At 37.6% G+C, this 20750-nt stretch overlaps 1 protein-coding gene across 3 annotated transcripts in view; it reads left to right on the plus strand.

The window, feature by feature from the left end:
• LAMA2 (laminin subunit alpha 2) overlaps nt 1–20750 on the plus strand; it is a 336497-nt gene that overhangs the window by 311014 nt on the left and 4733 nt on the right. For all 3 annotated transcript variants that reach the window (XM_068184425.1, XM_068184426.1, XM_068184427.1), the window contains 9 exons: nt 1373–1493; nt 3730–3948; nt 5296–5444; nt 8157–8333; nt 9114–9327; nt 11379–11438; nt 13803–13915; nt 15388–15577; nt 17919–18074. In XM_068184425.1, the coding sequence (XP_068040526.1) occupies nt 1373–1493; nt 3730–3948; nt 5296–5444; nt 8157–8333; nt 9114–9327; nt 11379–11438; nt 13803–13915; nt 15388–15577; nt 17919–18074 (1399 nt within the window). The remainder of the gene's footprint in view (nt 1–1372; nt 1494–3729; nt 3949–5295; nt 5445–8156; nt 8334–9113; nt 9328–11378; nt 11439–13802; nt 13916–15387; nt 15578–17918; nt 18075–20750) is intronic.

Below are 20750 nucleotides of genomic sequence, written 5' to 3' on the forward strand. Positions count from 1 at the left end.
GAAAGGTGAACATAGCTATTTGACTGTTAATAAAGCAGCATATGGATCATTTTAGTTAACCAGATGTGTGCTTTAACTTATGCAGAGAGTACTAATTTGCCAGAGAATACATCACGCTTGCTCAGTTGGCTATAATGCAAAGAATGGCTTTCAGTGCCAAAACATGCAGCTGATTAGTATCTGTGCAAATTTGTTTTATTTTGTAATTAATATTCTTTAAAATGTTTTGTTTCCTTCCAGGGAACTGAAGTGGTCGTTGCTACCCCCCTTCCCCACCCCACCCCAGTTTTAAGTCCTTATTTATTTCCCAAATTAATTTTTCTCTCTTTGAGCTGTTCATACTATTCAGATGCTCTAGTAAACACTCATAGATAATACTTTTTTTTTAATTAAATAGTGGTGCTTTTTTTTTTTCTTTTTGGATTTACTCTCCGTGGTATCAATGGCAGGTTTTTTTCTGAAGTGACTTTATAAGGCTTTTCTTCTGGCAGGCCTGGTTCAGATGTTACCAGCAGTTATGGTCTCACTCTGGTGTACGCAGGCCTGGGAAATTGTACTTTTGCAATCAAACATTATAGGTCCGGTGTTACTTTCAAGGGGTTTCTCATTTCCTCTCATCAGCCAGCTGATGAGTCAAACATGGAACTTGAATTCCATTACAATATTTTCCTGTTTTGGATGGATAGTTACATTCTGTAACAAACCCAAGTGCTTTGTTTTGTTTAACTGCCTGAAAAAGTCAGATGTATTGCTGTGTCCTAAGAAAACATGCAGCAGTTTTCATAAGAAATATAATATATGGAAATATAAAATAAATGTCAGTCTACCTGATTGCATTCCTGAAGTGTGTGGACAAAAACTTTATTCAAATATTTGTATGCTGCTAAAGTTCTTCCTTCATTGGATCTAGCGTGCAAAAAAGAGGAACGAAAAATGTCTTCCAGTTAAAGTCTCTCCTTACTGCTAAGATTTCCTAGCTTGTGTCTTTCTGCTTTGCCTAAGGAACAACAAGTTCCTTATTTTGTAGCTCACTGTGTTTTAACACCGAAGGTGATAGTTCTCCTTTACCAAAGGAAAAACATAGAAAACAAAACAACCAACCAAAAACCCTTAAAGAAAGAATTGAGAAGGGGACTGTTGTCAATTGGACATGAGATGAACCTCTTGTTACAGCTTCGAGTGATGCAAGGCAGAGTGCAATGTGTACTGATAGATTGTAGAAGGCAACACGTATTAGAGTGCATGTGTGTAGTTTAAATAAAAATAAAAATCAAGCATCTGTGCAACTGAAACTGTACATATGGGTGTCTGGCTGACTGTTCTCCCTAAACTTTATTTTTGAAAACACATTGTACTTCTAAATGTTTTTTAGGCCTGAAGTGAACTTAGAGAAATACACAGGTTGCCTCAAAGACATTGAAATTTCAAGGACACCCTATAACATATTGAGCAGTCCTGACTTTGTTGGTCTAACCAAAGGATGCACACTAGAGGTTAGTCTGATTTCCATGTATTTTGGCCTTAATGTTTATAAATGTTTTCTGGTTTCTGATTTTATGTCATAGTAGAGTAATTATATGTGGTATATTTCTTAGATAGGAATCTAACCTTAGAATCCAAACAGTTACATTTAAGAGAAAGAAAGATGAGTAAGTCTGATCAGCAAGTAGATCCATTTTTCAGATCCTGACTTCTTGGAGAGTATCCCTGACCACGGGTGATATCCCTATCCCTAAAGGGTAGGATTTTTTGAACTGCTTAGCAGTGGTTTAGCTTTGTTTCAGCTGACTAAAATGGTAATTATTGACATTAATGAAGATAGGCATTGACAACACTGCAAAAACTAAAAAAAAAAATCTGATGCACGTAAAGCACAAGGATTTAATTTTATAAAATTGTTATTATAAAGTCATTCACGACATAAAACCTGAGGTATGAATAGTTACTGTCATGAGCTGGAAGGCACATTTCTTACTGATCACTAAGAATGTGAAAAATTGGTGTTGTTATTTTAGCTTTAAATGCATCTATTTTCAGTTGTTGCTGCTTGCAATTAACAACCTTTCAGTGCATATAGAATTCAAGGAGTATGATGTGAAATTTGGGAGAGCATTTAGTAATTTTCCATGGAAAGTCTTTTTATACAAAAAAATACTTCCACTGACATTTGTGTCCCAATTAATAATTTGTATTTCTTCTACAATATAATCTCTACTATATAAGATAGTTTTGCAAGCAGATGGAAGATATCCATCAGATACCATATATACCGTACATCTGATAGATACCATATATCTGATATTCCATATCAGATGCCATTACAGTAAATCCAAGTGAGTTGTTGTTAATCCAATGTTCTCCTTTTTTTTTTTTTTTTTTCTACAAAACATTAAAACTTTACTTTGAACAGCAACTGGAACTTGGCCGGGCCAAAATAAAGACAAGGGCCTTCCTTATTTTGCTGTGTTTATCCATTGTACCTTTGGTCTTCATCAAAGCAAAAGTACACAAGAGTAGGACTCTCAGACAGGATATTAGACTAGATTTGTTATGATATCCATATTTTGAAGTTTGTGGTAAAGGTAAGTTGTAAACAAACAGATTGTTCAAATACTTTTAAATCTTACAGATTTGGCTTTAGCAAAAATTTGATAGAGAGGTTCATATTTATTTTTATTTATAGTATATTCTTTCTGAAACAGGAAAGAAGAATAGTTGTGTTCATTTTCTTCTAGTGCTATGAATCTTAGGAAGTACTTTGCCATTCACATTATTTTATAATACTTGAGTTTTCAGAGTATGAAATCTAATTGGATTAACCCTTTTGTTGGGAAAATAAATAAAATATTCTAATTGTACAAAACAAGACATAGGAAAATTAAAAAGAAGTGAAGCAAAAGTAAAGGATAAAGACTGGATATGTGTTCAATCATTTAAATGTCCTCAGATTTCAGAGAAAGGTGGGCACCACCAGCAATGATTTTATCTGGCATAATTTTTCATCTCTAGACCTGGAAATAGTTCTGCTGTACTGAAAAAATAGTGAACTACTTTAGAAAAAGTCACTCTTTCTATAGATTAGTCTTCCACATCTGGAAGAATACATGAGTTGGCAGTGATGACAGAAAATCTTTGGGAGCATGCACTGACTTATTATTTGATGACATCTTCTACTCTTTAAATTGTGTTAATAGCTACCAATGTCCAAAGAGTTGGGCCACATGTAACAAGTGCATCGTTTATGACTCTGAGTAACCAAGAAAGCAGTGATGCTTAGTGGAGTAATGAAGATTAATGAAAAGTATTTTCTCAGCTCGTCAGACAAGTAATAGAATCTAGTTTGCATTCATAATGCATTTTATTACTTATTGTATAAATTTAAAATCAAATTCCAACTGTATTAACTCAGTGGAAAACACATATATAAAATAAAAACAACCCTGAGAAGTTATTTTTTAATCCAAGAGGATATATCGACAAAAAACTGGAACTTTGCCTTCCTGTAAGGCAGGATTCTACAAATACAGTAATGGTGCCAGATGTAAATGGATAGACTAGTATTTGCAGAACACTTTGAGGAGTAAATTGCTAATGTTTATTATTACTTTCCATCTTTTCACACTATTTATATTTACATAGTTTATTATTTTAGTTCAGAAATCTTTCTGTGCATTCATAATATTCCTTTTAATTATACTAATGCACTTTCCTGTCCTCTCCTTCCTACAGAACATTCACACAGTCAGCTTCTCCAAGCCAGGTTTTGTGGAACTGCAGCCGGTCTCCTTTGATGTAGGCACAGAAATCAATCTGTCCTTTAGCACCAGGAATGAGTCTGGGATCATCTTGTTTGGCACAAGTGGCACAATTGTCCCCCCCAGGAGAAAGCGCAGGCACTCTGCAAGGAAAGCTGCTCCTCTGAAGAGAAAGCGCAGGCAGATAGGACAGGTAAGAGGAACCTGGCAAAAGATTTTAAAAAACCCCTACAATTCTACTGAACTGACACAGTTTGTTTCAAGACACTGTCAGATGTTTATGCTTAAGTTAAAATTCAGGTATTTGGAATAAATTATTTCTAGTGTCATCCTTTATCTGATAAATAATCTAATAGAAGCTCAGAATTGGTTCTTTTGTCTTGGAGAAATTGTTTCTCTTACAAATTTACAGTCATGTATCTGTTGCTTGTTGCTAAGCAGCAGATTTGGTTTTCTGTTATAGTCCATGTTTGGTTTTTTTAACCAAACCCAAACATTAGAAAATACTGCTCTTCACTCATTTTGAGGACTACTTATGCACTATTAATACTTGGAAACTCTCTCTGTTCTGTTCATAGAGACACAAATGAGTATCAAACTTCCCTGAGACCAAAAGAAAAAAAAAAAAAAAAAAAACGCTGGTGAACACATTGAAGATAAGGCGCTTGTTTGGCATCACTGATGTGAAATTTAAGACTTGAGTGCTCTGGCCTCTCCTTCTCTCTTATAAAATTCAAATTTGCTGTATTAGTCCAGAGTGTCTGAGTGACTGGTAAAAGTGTGATTATTAGAAATTGTTAGAAATTATTCAAGTCTTGATTAAATCTTGATTAAAATCCTGACAGACAGGCACACTAAAACAGCAATAAACAGATTGTTTTGATGCATTCTTTGTTCTGGACTTCTGGGAAGTGATATTTCATTATTCTCCTTTCTGGTTATTTTGGAAGAGAGCTCTTGGTGACCTACAGTAACACACTCCTGGGACAGCACATTGTAATGCCTCACCTGGATGACATTTACTTCAGGTTAGGGGCCCCTTCATCACTTCCCAGCTCTTCAGGTCACAGAGGCGAACATGACCACTTATCGCTATCCTAACTGGAGTTTAGATCCTGAAATCTGCCACAGTATGATACTGGTGCCAGAGGAACTACAGGCATGATTTGCCAGCCCTTCAAACACAGAACTCAAGCTGAGATGAATGCACTTCAGGGCTTGATGAGTTTAAGAGTGGGTCTTGTGACAACAAAAATCAGAAGCATTGTAGGTTAGAAGTCTCCATCCTTCCCTGAAAATAGAGAGTTAAATCTTCTGTTGACGTTTTCCATCATGACCTCGTTTTACCCCTTCCTCATTACAAAAATGCTGGAGTCTGAGCACAGCAACAGCAGCAGAACTGAAACAGCAGTGTCTTGTCTGCGGTGAGCATATTAACACCCAGTGTAAGACAATAAAGCATACATATTAATGTAAAACCAAGTGAAATAATTTCTTTCCAAATGTAACTTATCTTTTAACTCCAACATGTACCTTGCAGGCCTACTATGCTGTGTTCCTGAACAGAGGTCGGCTGGAAGTGCACGTCTCCACTGGAATCCGGGATCCCCACAGAATCACCGTCAGACCGGAGGCTGGCGAGTTTCACGACGGCAGACCACATTCCATCCGGATAGAGCGAGCTAGAGGGTAACAAATACCTACAAGTGCTACAGACCACACAGCACAGCTAATTCAACGAAGCAAATGTGTTAATGGCTTTGGCAATCTGTGTAAATGCTTCTTCTGAGACAAAACAAAAAATAGCTTCATTCCATCATTATCCAGAAATTCTTAGAAATAAGTTTGATGGTCATTATTGTTCTGAAGAGCTGCGTTTACATGCTTTTGTAGGCTACCAGCCTGTTTCTCCAGACTTGTGTTTGCCTGGAATGGCATCTTTAACCTTCTGATTCTTGGCAAATATATTTTATAAAAGAATCTGTGGGTGAGAAATTCTGACGGGATGCAATAAATCTCCTTTTCAGGACATATAGAAAAATACCATTTTCAAATGGTTCAATCAACACAGCAGCCTGTAGCCATTTTGTCCATGTGCTGGACACAGTGGTGCCCAGCTAAATATGGCAAAACAGTGAAAACACAGTCCCACTTTTCTTATTGGAAAAGCCATCACAGACCTTCTCAGACCATGTTGTTTTACAGTGAATTTCACTTGAATTCCTTTGCCCTTTCTCAGACATTTTAAAACTTTCTTATTATACTTCACCATTCAGAAAGTGATTAGAAACAACACTACTGTAGAGTGTAGGACTCAGACAGCCAATTATATTTATGGCCTTGAATAGCCTTTGTTCCAAGCAGGGTTTATTATGGACATTTGAACATACAAATGTGTACATTCTGTACAGACATTTGTTGGATTAGTGCACTATGGACTAATCATAAAAAAATCATAAAGAAGATGTGACTTCTAGCATGTTACAAAAGGCACCTATCCACTTCACCCTCTTACCCCCACAACAATGCAGCCTTCTTGACCAGCCATTCCTGTCTCGTCCCCAGGTGCCCTTCTGTCCTCTCTGTAATTTGCTTTCCTTTCTGTATAGTTTTCTGACTGAATTTCCATTGTATTGCTAAAAAACCTCTCACAAATAATGCCTCCAGTCAATAAGACTCCTCTACTTCGATGACTAGGTCAACGTAAAACCATAAATGCATTGGGAAAAAAGATTTTTTTTGGAAATGGATGACTGCATTTTGTGATACATTTTTCGTCACTGTGACAGAACACAAATATGCAGATGATAATAAAAAGCTCTAAACAACAAAGTAAATTACTTTATGCAGTGCTGTAGCAAGTACAGTTAGCTTGACCTTGTTCAGATGAGACCTCTTGTGTTTTCAAAGTAGCTTTATTACAAAACAAATGCCTGAACTCTGAAGTTTCTGTAGCCTGAAATGGATATGAAAAGACATAAATTAAGATTAACCCTTCCTCTGCTCATCATTAACGCAAGATTTATGTTTTTGAAATGTGAGGAACACCCTGTGAAAACTCTCCAGAGAGATAGTTGTCCATATAATTATGAAAAATTATATTGTTGAAGACTATTGTACATCATTGCAGGCTTCCGCTTGGACCCAGAATGTATACACTGATTAGCTGTGGCTAAGATGCAGCAGCAAAAAGGATAACTTGAATCTTGACAATCTGACTTCCCTACACTTCCTCTGAAGGCAGAGAAGGGAAATGTCCTCTCTGGGACACTTCATGGAACCTAAATTAGTCTTTTTCTCTGAACTGCCTCCAGAGAAATCTCTCTCCTTCTTCTTCCACTGCTGAGGGGACTGGGAGATATTATAGGCATTGTCCTGAAAGATAAGTCTTTTAATAACTGCTTTTTCTAACTCTTTGAAAAATTAATAATATTTCTTACTCTGCAGCTTTCCAAACCAAATTAATTCATCCAAAACTGTGAGGAAACTGGAAAATTTACACATAGTACAGCACTTACGTAATTCAGGTGCTCAAGTCACTGTCCATTTCTGTCTAGGATGTGCGTAAATAACAAAGCCAAGCATTTTGTTTTTGGAAACAGGTCTCTTTTCAATAAGCATTTTCAATATTCAGTTGCTTGCATTTGTAATTATAGTTAAGAAAGAATATCAGAGTTCAATCTAATTTTGCAGTTGACAAAAGGGAATTTATTTGCCAGAGACTCATTAGTCAGCCAATGGTGCCGCAGAGGCTCCTATCTTCCTCTCTTCAGCCTTAACAGTAAATATGGGACTGCTTTGTCTTTTGCTTGTACCATGTGAAATACCCATTGAAATGAATTATAGCACCTGTATTGGTACACTGTGAACAATCAGCCGTTTTCCTCCTCTGCCACCTCCCCCAGAAGAAGTTATGAGATCTTTAAAAAGTGTACTGTATGTCTGCCATTGATCCTGTAGTCAGAGCAGTCTGGTTGTGCCCCAGCAAGAAGATAATAAGGAAATAGGGAGTCCAATCAAAATGTGACCCCGTGCTGTTCCCATCCTGCTGAGCTCTAGACGATTATATCTACCATCACAGTTCAGCCAGCTCAGCCCTTACTGTGTCTGTATTGCCACACCACAAACCACTTCTTCCTATGCAGCCAGTGTCTGACATTATCACCCCTCCACAGCACAATTTTGCGAGGCTTTGTTAAACAACTACCAAGGAAGCACAGCAGCAGCTGAAACCCTTCTAGTGGTTAATATGCATTTAATGTGAGCTGCCAATTACATAATTTGAATTGCTCATTGTTACAGCTGGTGTGGGAGTAAACGGGACTTGCAAGGGGGTTATTTCAATACAAGCAATAACCAGCATAAAATATATATTTCTTTGCTTTCAAATCTGTTCCACAGGATGTTCAGTGTTCAAGTCGATGAAGACAAAGTCCAGACTCAGAGGTTGCCATCAGACCAGCCCATCTCTGTTAAGAAACTTTTTGTGGGGGGTACATCTTCTCAGTTTCAGACTGCACCTCTCAGAAACATACCACCATTTGAGGGCTGTATATGGAATCTTGTCATCAATGCCACGTAAGTCTCAATGATGCCAACAAACATCCAGTTAATGAGATCTGGTTAAACTGCCTTGGTTGCCAGAAGAAAGTTTATTGTTGCAACTAATCATACTAACAGCAAATCCTAGAATATGATCTGTTTTCTTTATATGCCATTCCTTTCTTTTGTCTACAGTGTATGCCCCATAGGCTATGCAATTAATTAGCTGTTTTACAGACAAGCCAACACTGTCTGTTTATCCATCTAATCAGAGAAATTCAGCGGTAACGCTGCAGTAAGATGTGCATCAGCAATAGGTGAACTTTAGGTAAGGGTGACTTCCAAGAGAAGTCAAAATTCTGAGAACCACCATGGGAATCAATTTACTTTGTGGAAAGTGCAGTAATCTGGAAGAAACATTTCAGTAAAAGGAAAAGCAATGGTGAATAAAATAAAACCTCTATAGAAAGTTTCCATCTAAATCTTTCTTTCACATATCTGATGTACCTAAATTAGGATTTTATCAATCCACACCAGAGTAAATGACTTCTCTATAATACCATTGAAACTACGTAGGCCTGTAAAGTTTGCCAAAGAGGATGCCTGCCTCTCTGCACTGACCATAGGAAGAAAAGCCAATGGTCACTATCACCTCTAGTTTAAGTGTCTTGCTTCTGTACCTGTACCTACCTGTACAGGGTGGCTTTTGTGTCCTGTGAAGTGAAATTACACTGCAGCATATAGTTGCTTTTTATAAATGGGTGGTAAAAAGGCAGAAAAACTAATAAGACATCACTCTTTTTTGTGTGTTCTCAGCCCCATGGACTTTGCTCAACCTGTGTCCTTTGAAAATGCAGATATTGGCCGATGTCCCACACTAGAACCAGAAGTTAGGCCAACTGAGGATGAAGATAAACCAACTCACGCAACAGTTCTGGTCCAACCTGAACCAGACACTAATGGGGAGAAAGAAGGGACAAGAATCCCTCCTGCTTCTCCTCCTCCAACACCATCTCTATCGTCAGCACTTGTAAGTTTAAATCACTTGAGTCATGTAGAGTTTGAAAAGTTTTTTTCCAGGCAAAATTGAAAGTCTGTTCATCAGGAATAATGAAGCACTTTGCCACAAAAATAGTGACAATTTAGCATGATACTGTAAATGGAACACCTTGTTGCAGGTCAGTAAAACCTGTGGATAGTGGAAAATTGGCTGATATCATTTGCTTGGATTATCACAACGGTAATCTAAAGAATGATATATCTTTAGAAATATTTTGGCTTGCATGCTTAGCTGTAAACCCTTACACTTCAGGGTGTAAACCAAGCAATATTTGCTTGGGGTTGGAAGGGAAATTTTCCCATGGGAAATCCATTTCATTATGATATTTCTTGTGCCGGTCTCTGATGCACATGATAACAGTCATATCAGTGACGTGATGAAAAAAAAGATTAACCAGGAGGCCTATTCAATATGGCAATTCCTCCACTTCTGTTTTATAAGTCAGTCAGGAGAATTGCAAAATGAAACCCCAGTCACTGCTAAATTGAGCTCAACTGTTGTTACTAGAAATAAACAGTGAGATAGTGGCAAGCAGTCTTATACAACAAAATTTGAGGAAGAAACTCCTTCTCGCACAGGTATAGTAGATTTATAAGCTGATGCAATATTTTACTGTTCACAAACATAGGTTTATGCATCTGAATATTAAAATGATTAATACATACACCAGAAGATATTTTTGAGGAGAAAATTATTTGTATTTTCTTAGACCTGAATACAACTGACAGGTTTATGCAGGCTATAGTTTAGTATGAGTGAGGTTTCAAAATGTGTGAAAAGACTGCACATTCCCCAGTTAGGAACCTATTTGCATTATTGGAATTTACACTTCAATAATAATGAAATGGTTTCAAGAAGTTAAGAACCAAAATTCTATTTGAGATACATGACCACCTTTGTTGGCCAGTATATATGGCACAGCTTTAGCTAAAAGGACTTATCAGGTATTGCTGAAATCTCCACCTCACATGCATGGGTTCAAGGTAGGCAAGCTGTATCTCAGTTATTACTGTGCCCCAAGCCCCACAGTTACAAACACCAGCCTCTCAATGCTCTAGGGCAGCGATTGTGACTCGTTCCCACAAGGTGGAGTAGTTGTAGCTCCAGGGCTACCATGCAGCTTTTCTGTTTGGAGTTCAAAGCAAATTTGCAGTACAGTAAGTCTTCTATAGAAAGATAAGGAACCAGGCAATAAGGTAAAAAGGATTATCCAGTTTAAAGCTCACTGTTGTGATGAATGCAGTCGTAGTATCCCTTGATCAAGCCTTAAAAACAAAACAAAGAAACAAACCACAGAAGAGCGTGAAAGAGCAAGTGCACACTTCCTAAGACTATAAATACAATTAAAATTGCAAAATTGAGAGGAATAGATCTACTCATTAATATCAGAAACTAGTCCCATTCCAACTAGGTGAGCTTTGTATATCACGTATCTTGAGCAGTGATAATTTAAAACAGGAATTCTAAATAAAACACCATTACTCCACTTCTCTCTTGGAAATAATGAAACTGTTTTAGTATGCTGAAGACTTGAACCTATTTTAAATAAGGCGAGCTTTTGCATAGCTGTTACATTCATATTAGTGAGTTCTTCAAAGTATTTTTAAGGGGACAGTTGCAAAAAAGTAACTACAGTCTGGTAATGAGGTAACACTCATATAAGGTGTCACTCATACTACAGTAAATTATACAGAATCTCAGTGTAGAAGGGCTGCATATGGAAAATGTACAGCAGAAAAATGTATTTTCACATAGGAGGCTTAAATAACGTATATGCTCTATTTGAGTACTTTTAGGACCTTTTTTATCTACATACATCCATCTGCATGTAAAAGGGGAGGGCAGTTGAATCCCAAATGAGGAAAAAACCAACCCCGTACTAAACGCAAGACAAGATCCATGAGTAGGACAGCTGGGAAATACACCAGCCACCAGTCTGCTGCCGCTTGCTGTGAATGCCAGAATGTTCCTCAACACTGGGTAACTGCTGCTTCTGCCTCACATTGTTCCCTGCTCCTCAGGGTTCGCTTGCCGCTGAAACGAAGAGCGCCAGCCTTTCTTCTGCCTTTGACTCCGTGACGGTACCTCCCTCTTTTGATCCATGCATTTCTGCCTTGTGTTATTAACAGTATCCAGTGAACTGTGGGGGCTGCTTCAGTGCTTTTTCTACTAATTACTTTCTTTGTAATTACTAATACAGCAAATGAGAATATGGAGAGTGTGTGACAGTCCACCAGTGGCCTTTTCTGTTCTTCATTTCCACTGCCACATACACCGAGCTTCTTGACCTACCAGTCAAGTCCCTGACATCTTACAAGACTGAAGTAAAGTGCAGCTGAAGAGTTCAGTCTCTCATGTAATGTGGGAGATTATTAAGCAGCCAGGACACATTAAGGCCCTTACTCAAAAAGGGATATTTTAATACAGGCTGGTGACCCATGCTTAGTGCACAGTCTAGTGAAAGCTGTAAAGCTGGCTGTCCTTAGATAAAACAAAAGTGGACACAGGCTTGTTTAAAAATACGGATGTTTTTTAAACATGCCCTACCGTTTTTTTTTCCTTTTGCTGACTTTTCCTAATGAATGCTTTATTATAAGTAGTTATTACTAAACAATCCCTGTATGCTGTGATTCCAGCCATCATGGTGTATTGAACACTCTCCCACACTCCTTGCCCTTTCTTACAGTCACTCTGCTGGAATGAAGAAAAACTGCAGTGTTTACTGCTGCTGGGGAGCAGCTTGTGTAAGGGTCAGATCCTTACTAACATATACCAGCCTAGGATTAAATTTACTGTCAGAATATATCCTTTTACCATGTAAAATGTAAAAATGTGCCAGAGAAAGGTGTGTGTATTTTCCAGTTCTTTCCAGTACCAGTTGTTATTACCTATCTTTAAATTTTAGCAAGCTCAAATGTAATTGAAGGTATTATATGCATGGTATTGTCATTAGCTTAGTTGTTAGACTTCTAGATAAGCCTGTAAAGTTTAACATAAATCAGAATTTTACCCTGCATTATGGGAATATTTTTTTTTTTCTTTTTGAAGACTGGTATTATACATTCATAACCCTGCTTGGTCCTGGTGAATTTTCCCTGTTTTTCCCCCCATTGCATATTGATGTATCAATTGTTCTTGTCATAATGCATGGTGTTCTACTCTGTCATATTCAAACTAGAGCATTTATTATGCAAAACTATATTTTAGAAGTGTTCTATACTGTTGTGAAGATCTTTGTGATGTGTGAAAGCAAAAAATATTACTGAAAAACTGAGTGAGAGAGGGAAATAAATTTCCTCTTCGCAGTTGAAATCTCCGGGCTTAAGTCACTCGTGACATTTTCAAAATGTTCCAGAGAAAGAACTCTGTCAGCAAGGCACTGCACCTTGTGCTTTGCAGGCCCCTGCTGAGTCAGGGCTTAAATAAGAGACTGTCACCAATCCAAAATGATAGCAGCCACAGTGCTTAAAAACAGAGCTTGCAGCTATCAAAGTTTGTTTCTTTCCCAGCAGTATTGTCCGATATTTTGTTGAGTTAGATCCTTTGAGTAGTTTCCTCACAATACTCTCAGTGGGAGGCAAAAGCCAGACATGAGTAGAAGCTGGTAATTACCATGGTCTCACATTGCCCCAGGCACCCCTATACAAGAGCTTTAGGACCAGAGATTAAAAGACCTGGTGAAATTAAAACGAGAAAATGACAGTGGACAGAAGGTATTTTACCTTGCATTGTTGCACTACTTCAAGATTAATAGAAGTGGAACTACAGGGAGGGGTTTCTTTCTTTACAACCTGGATAATGTCTCTATGTTAGACAGCTGGGGGATTTCAACAGCTGTTACATCTATCCTTCAGTTATTTGGATTCCCTGATTGTTTGTGGGGGCCTTCCAACAGCACCGGGGGAAACAACAGCACATCAAGCAAAGAATACAGTTGTAAAACAATATAAAGAAGTAAAATGAAGGACTCATTGACAGCTGCAAGATCTGAAATTACTTTTAACTCGTTATTTTTAAGGTGACTGGATTTCAAGTTGACAACAAAGCATCCCTTTAAAACTTAAGTCTTGTTTCATTTCTGTAAGAGGGCATCCTACTGTGTAAAACTCAGTCAGTTGAGCTAAGAGACACTGAACTGCCTGGAAATCACTTAAGACTCTTGTAAATGTCCACTGGTGAAAGCATGAAAGCAGCAATGTTCACATATTACTTTTATTTGCTTTTACAGCTATCTTAATGACCTCTGCTTTTACAGCAAGTTCCTGTCAGACTGGTTTATAACTTTAGGTGGTGTGATGAGACATCAGGCTGCTGGAAAATTGCAGGGCCAGTCTCTAGGCTAGGTACAATATTCTCAGTCCTGAGAGGCTGGGAGACTCCCAGCATATGCACAGCTGAGACAGATACAAAATAGGAAGTTTTCATGATTGCTGTGTATTTTGCAGGATTCCTGTGCTGCTGACACAGATCCAGCCATTTTAGAAGGTGGCAAGCAGTTTGGTCTTTCAAGGAACAGCCACATTGCAGTTGCATTTGATGACACCAAAGTGAAAAACAGGTATGTTGCTTGTTTCAGCAATGAGTTATGATGGCATAGTGTCAAAATAAAATGCCCCTCCTAATTCTCTCAAATGTTATCTCCGAAAACTGTGGTCATAATCTGAAAAGATCACATGCCATGACTAATTAATTTCATTAACCAAACCTAAGAAAGCATTAAAACATGAAATCTAGGCAATGAAATGCCCACCTAAGTAGCTCTCACAAAAACAATTTACCTCTTTGTTTGTAAAGGTTTGGGCACACACAGATCCCAGACCTGATTTGCTAAAAACCAGAGTAATGGAATCAGGTTGTGCAACTGACTTCAAAGATGGCTTTTTCAGAGGAAGGCTTTTTTGTTCAGTAACTTGATAACTTTTTTTTAATAAGGAAAATTTTTTCCCCTTTCCTCCAATAATTAAGATCAATCTTGCACAGTAAATAGGAAAAATTATATTGCTACCTCAAATTATAACACTATGTACATATAACTGTTGACATGCAAAGGAATTCCATGAACTGTTTATAAAAATGCAGCTTTTTTCAATGGATTTGTGAAGATAGGACTTGTTAGTTGTTTCTTTGTTTTGTTTTTTTTTTTTGCCTGCGGGCACATGGTCATTAAGAAATGTGCCATGTCACACCACTAAGCAATTTTGCTGCTTATAGTTTCCAAATCCATTAGCCCCACACGTATTTATCCCTATAAAGATGTTGTACCACATATTGTAATTTTAGAAAACTAGTAATGATCCTGGACTGATCATTTTCATGCAATGATTTTTCATTTATATTATCAGCTGCTTTCAGGTACTGACTTTGCAGCTCAGCTTGAGCAAGTTTAGTGATGGGTTGCCAGTACAACTTTAGCATTAGAAAATCTAAATCATTTCTTCACAGGTTCTTTGCTGTAGAGGAGGTTCTCAACATTACCATTCTGTCCAAGGGGTTATTAGGTTTGCTTAGACACAGCCTCATTTTCTCTTGGGAGAGATCAGAATAAGTGTTTTATATCCTCATGTTGAACACTTCTGTCTGCATCTTTAAAGGTTTTGCAACCTGTCTTCAGGCAATACAACTCATTAGAAACTCAACATTTGCCAGCTGTCACTACACCTCTCTCCTCTTTGTGAACATTATGTGTGTGGATGATGGATAATGCTGCTGGAATTTTACAAGTGCTGGGATTTTCTAGATGCTACAACTGCAGCTGAGAATTACATCTTGAAATTCTATGCCAAGATTGTAGTTTTGTATGTCCACAGCAAAGGAACTAATGAATGTTCACATGCCAGGGATCAGATAGGTGTGAAATGTAATTTGCATATAACCAGATTATTTTTCTTGAATTCTAATGGACAAGTAAAATTGGCCACTAGCAGTATAAAATTTTTTTAAAAAAACACAAAAAGGTAAAGCAGATTTGCCTAGTGCCTGACTCCAAATATCTTTTCGTTTTTTACTGTTTCCTGTTTGTTTGATTCCTAGGCTTACAATTGAATTTGAAGTCCGAACAACAGCTGATTCTGGCTTGCTGTTTTATATGGCCCGCATCAACCACGCTGATTTTGCTACAGTTCAGATAAAGAACGGTCTGCCTTACTTCAGTTATGATCTGGGGAGTGGAAACACCAGCACAATGATTTCCAACAAAATAAATGATGGCCAGTGGCACCAGGTATAATAGTGTCTAATTCTAAATTATTCTTTGTAATGGTGAGAGTGAGCTTTGTTTTGCCTTGAGATATTTGCAATGTAGTCCACACAAGCCAAACTTTACAACTAGTATTTTCTGGGGAAAAAAGAAAATAATCTAGCAAAATTTTCTGTCAGATGCACTGGTACACAGAAATTTATCCTTCAGGAAACACATATTTCTGAATATATTTAAAATATGTGCCATGTATAGTAAGGAACTACAGAAAATGTTCCTTCCTGCTTAATAGGGCTCATGTGAGTATCAGCTCATGATGATGGAATACATCATTAAAACCAGTTGTTTCTACATTAATAGTGTTATTGTTAAGGCAGATTGCTGAGAACAAAGAAAAAAAAAATAGTAACATGTACTTAAACCTTCCCTGGATTATTAATTCAGTAGGGAATAAATATGATATTCATGGATTTATTTGGCATCACCTTCTGGGTCTTTATGAGGGAGCATTATATGCAATGCCTGTGGCATTTGGATGCTGAGAGAAGGAGTGCTATCACAGCCATGAAATTTACTATTTACTGGGCCAAGGACAACAGACACACAGTATATTCATTAGGTGACATGCTGGAAGGTACCATTCAAGACAGAGAAGCAAAGTATACATGTAACTGTGGGTTGAATTTATATGCTATAAGTTACACTGAATTTTGTAGAGATATTTAGAAATTCATCATCCACATCTCATCCCCAAATGAGAAAAAATCGAATTGCACTTTCTCTTACATTTTATTGCCTCATTTCCACTCTGTTCTCCAAGAATTTTATTTTAATGAGATTTTTAGTCATGAACTTTTTGATGAAAGCAACTGCTCTACATCAAGGTGTTTCATAAAGGGAAAAAATGAAGTTGTATTAATCATTTATCTTTTTCATATAATGCCTGGAAGCACTGGCAGCATACCAAGGCACCATTCTGCTATTCCCTCTGTACATACAGAAGAGATACTTTTGCTTCTTTAGCCATTTACTCTTTATTCTCAGAGAACTAAGTGGAGCATATATTTCTTAATGGAAGATTGTGCTCTTTGAGCATGCAGCTTGACACTCCACAAAAGAGGGCCCATTTTTGTAGGTCCTGTTTCTGTAGCAGAGATTGGAGACAAAGTCACAGCTCCCAAAAAGAAAAAAAAAAAAAATTAGAAGGAGGGAAGGAAATGCTTTTAAGAATAGGTCACAGTCTTTGTTTCTGATAAAACAGGGGCTTTTCCTTAAAATAATCCTTTAGTGACAACCTTTTCTCCATTCGGAATGATTTAGGTTAAAAACATTTCCGTCAGTCCTACAGAAGCCACTTTTGCTGCTGCTATCCTATCTGTTTAGGTCCTCTGTAAGAATGTCTGTTCCCAGTTCCTGTCTCACTCACCTAATCTTCCTTCTGCCCAAGGCATAAGTTATCCATCTCAAACTTACAGTTGCCTGTAAACACCAAGTTCCGGCCCTCACCTTCAGGCCATCATTGTCAGTGTTGTCATTCCCACTGCATGACAGATACACTGCCACACTGGAGCAGAAGCAGCCATGTTAAAGAAAAGCCAAAAAATGCTGTTTGTCTCTCTTTGCTATTCTGGTGAGCCAACTATTACACTGTTTAGGAATCTGCTAACATGCATGATGCATTTTGCATTTATTCATTTTTATACAGAACCATTATTACACTGAGTAGTAGAGATTTCAATATAATATTTTACAAAGACATTGGCCTAGAATTTTCTCAGCTCTTCAGCAACCGCACTCCCTCCATGCGATTCACAGTCCATTTGTCTGAACAGAAGCCATAATACCAACAGAACATAGTTAGGATTATATTTACTCTAGCATGAACTATGATCTGAAGCATGTTCAAGCTAGTGGAATCATAAACTCAATGTTTTCTGCAACATGTGCTGCTATGAAGATTTGCAACCGGTGCCATAACATTCAGCATTTATTCTGAAGTACTTATCTATTCTCAGTACTTAAAATTGCTGTCTGATTCCAGGAAAAAAAATACTGTGTCGTGCCTATTACAATGAAGCATTTTATAGGCATCTCAAGTCTTTTCAGTAATTCTAGTAAATAATTTTCATGATGCCTCCTGACCCAGATGCAAGTTAAACACAGTCAGATGTTGGTACAAAGCCTTGCTCAGGAGCTTTGTTCTATAAATATTATCCATAGCTACTGCTGTGGTACTTCTGTAACCACTCCTACTACTTTCTTGTATATTGCTATATATTTTGGACTGTAACACTAGTTACAATCTGAAAGTGCTTGGTTGTCAGAAAACGATCTGTAATTATATTGCATTTTTGTGTCTTTCTAGATAAAAGTAAGTCGAATGAAGCAAGAAGGAAACCTCATAGTAGATGGTGTCTCTAACGGGACTATGAGCCCCAAGAAGGCCGATATACTGGATGTAGTAGGAATGCTGTATGTGGGAGGATTGCCCATTAACTACACAACCAGGAGAATTGGTCCGGTAAGCAAATTTGTTTAAATTATCTTACATGCTTTAAGTATGTCCTGATTTGTACAGATGTCTTCCCAGTTTTGTTCTGTCTTGCTTTTCCCTCAGACTGCTCAAGGATAGGGATAAAATGGACCTTAGTGGAGGTGAACAACATTCTGTTAGTGGAAAGATCTGACTCAGAATCCAGTTAATGGAAAAAAAAATTAAATAGCAGAGTTATTTACTATATTGGAAAAGCAGAAAGTTCTATACACTTGTATCCATTTGGTTCACTGCACAGCTAGAGTATAGGTTCCTGAGTACCTCCTGCCCTTTCTCTTGGCTGTAATTAATCTAGCAGCAAATGCTAATAAACAGTGAAAGGATCTCCTACAAGGAGCAGCAGAAGCCAAAATTACCCTGGACAAAGTATCCAGTATACTGCTTCTTACTGTAATAATCAGTTTTGTGTTGCTATTACTAAAAGAGGAGAGAGTGTGTTTTGAGGGAAGGTTGTACAAATTCCATTGTCCTCTTTCTGTTTCCAAATTAAATGTGCATATATAAATGTATCACTCCTTTGGTTCAAATGCTCAGCTTCCTTGCAAACATGGAAGATAACAGAGAGCCCAGAGAAATAAATATCATTTTGTCCTAAATTTTGTAGAGTTAACTAGGAAGACTGTATTCTGTCACCTAGACCATATACTGTATCTGTCTGCATGACTCCATGCCAGTCATCTTACTGATGCCCTTCAAACCTCCCAAGCTACACCAGTATCAGAATGGGAGAAAAACCTCTTCCATGCTTTCTTTTGCTCTCTGTGAAGATGGTTCTTTCAAAGCAGAAGCCAGAACCTGAATGAATTTTATTCTTGTAAAGAACAAATTCGGCCTCTAGCACAGCACAATTCAGACACACTAAAAATGGAAAGTCAGTACAAGCTATGCCTGGGTTCATCCTGGATAGATACAGAGAACCCATGAAGAGCAGGCAAAGCACGAATCTGGTAAGGAAACAAAACAGACTCCCAAAGAAGCTGCACATTAGTAAATACCATTATACCAAGATGTTTATGGAATGGAAAATACCATTTTCCAATGTCTAATACCATTATGGACAGGCAAGAGTTCCCTTCTTTAAGTGGACAAAATAAATACAGAAAAGGAATTCCTAGATCCTGCTTAAGTCTATGTATTAACTCATGCATAGGGAATGAAGGGGATGAGTAACCACTCTACATCTGAGAGTTGTATTCCATAAAGAAAACTGACCTGTAAGATCATGTTTCTTAGTAAATAATTGATTGCACAGAAAGCCCAAATTGAGGCAAGTCTAAATCATTAGGTTTTACCAAATCAGATCTGAGGCACTGAAAACCAAAAGTAATACTTTACCCACAACATATAATTCCCAGTAGTATCAATTTATGCTCTTGTAAATATATCTGCAATTTACACATACTAATCTAAGGAGAAAGATAACACTGTGTCCTTACCTACGACTATTTATCAGAGGTAATGGAGGGAACCCATACAGATAAATGGCTCAGTCTGGCAAGAACAGTCATGTCAGGTCCTGACAGTCTTAGGTGCTTTGAGATTTAAATGAAGCTGTGACTTCAAATGTCCTGTAAAAACCAGTGCTTGCCTTCCAGTCATGCTCAGTAAAATACACTGCTCAGTAAAATACACTGATGTATGAGACAGTGTTGGGTTGTAGCTTCATGTAGAGGCTCTGAAGCAAAAAACCAAGTTAAAAGGATGTGCTATCTCAGTCAGGGCTTTCTTCTGTACACACATTAGTCTTTTTAGATGGTATTCTATTACATAAACATGGTGGATTGGCTTCCTTTTCAGTGTAGAAGACTGATACCCACTTGTTGAGCTTCAGCAGATGTCACATTTTGAGCACTCAAAACTCTGCTTTCAGCAAAAGAGGTCCTACTACTGTTCCCATGCTAAAGTATAACCAGATTTGCTTTTCCATAGGGAAGAGAAAATTGTAAAGTTAGAGAATGCTATTGAATCATCTACAAATCTTGCATTTCTGTGATTTAATCTTGCAGTGAAGGTTTGTTTTGTTTTCTGGCATTTCTGTTTTTTGATAACAAGATTTGTTGATCTGGAGATGACGTACTTAGAAATTACAAAAAGGACTACTTATGAAAAATTTGACAGAAAGCATTGTTCATCTCAGAACTGAATTTATTCACTGGTATTGCTCAAGTTCTCATTAAAATATTGCACAGGTGTATTTAGCTGTAATAAGCTATATAATTCCATAGCACATGCAACTTTGATTTACAAAAAAATAAATTCTTGGAAATTCTTTCCAATTATGGGTCAGGGTAGTGGGCAGAGTCAAGACTTCTCTCTGCAGGTGTGCCTATGTCCTTTTTGTGTTTGTATGTATTTCTAGGCTGAATTTTATATGCTGATGTTTATTTTCCTCCTTTCTACTGCACTGCTTATGAATATATCTTCTTTTTCTTCCTCCAAGTACATGATGTATCATTTTCCTCTGTCTCACTGGTATCAAGGATAGATTTTCCTAACTCTTTAAGTCAAAGATCAAAGCCTCTGTCTGAATCTGAGGACCAAAATGCAGCTTATGCTGACCTTGGAGAGAAAAAGGAGGGCGAGTTTTGGAGGAGATGCCAGTGGCTTTCAGAGGTCCCACTGGGATGCCCTGCTCACACCCAG

Source organism: Anomalospiza imberbis, chromosome 3 (assembly GCF_031753505.1).
Source record: "Anomalospiza imberbis isolate Cuckoo-Finch-1a 21T00152 chromosome 3, ASM3175350v1, whole genome shotgun sequence".
Classification (NCBI taxonomy): domain Eukaryota; kingdom Metazoa; phylum Chordata; class Aves; order Passeriformes; family Viduidae; genus Anomalospiza; species Anomalospiza imberbis.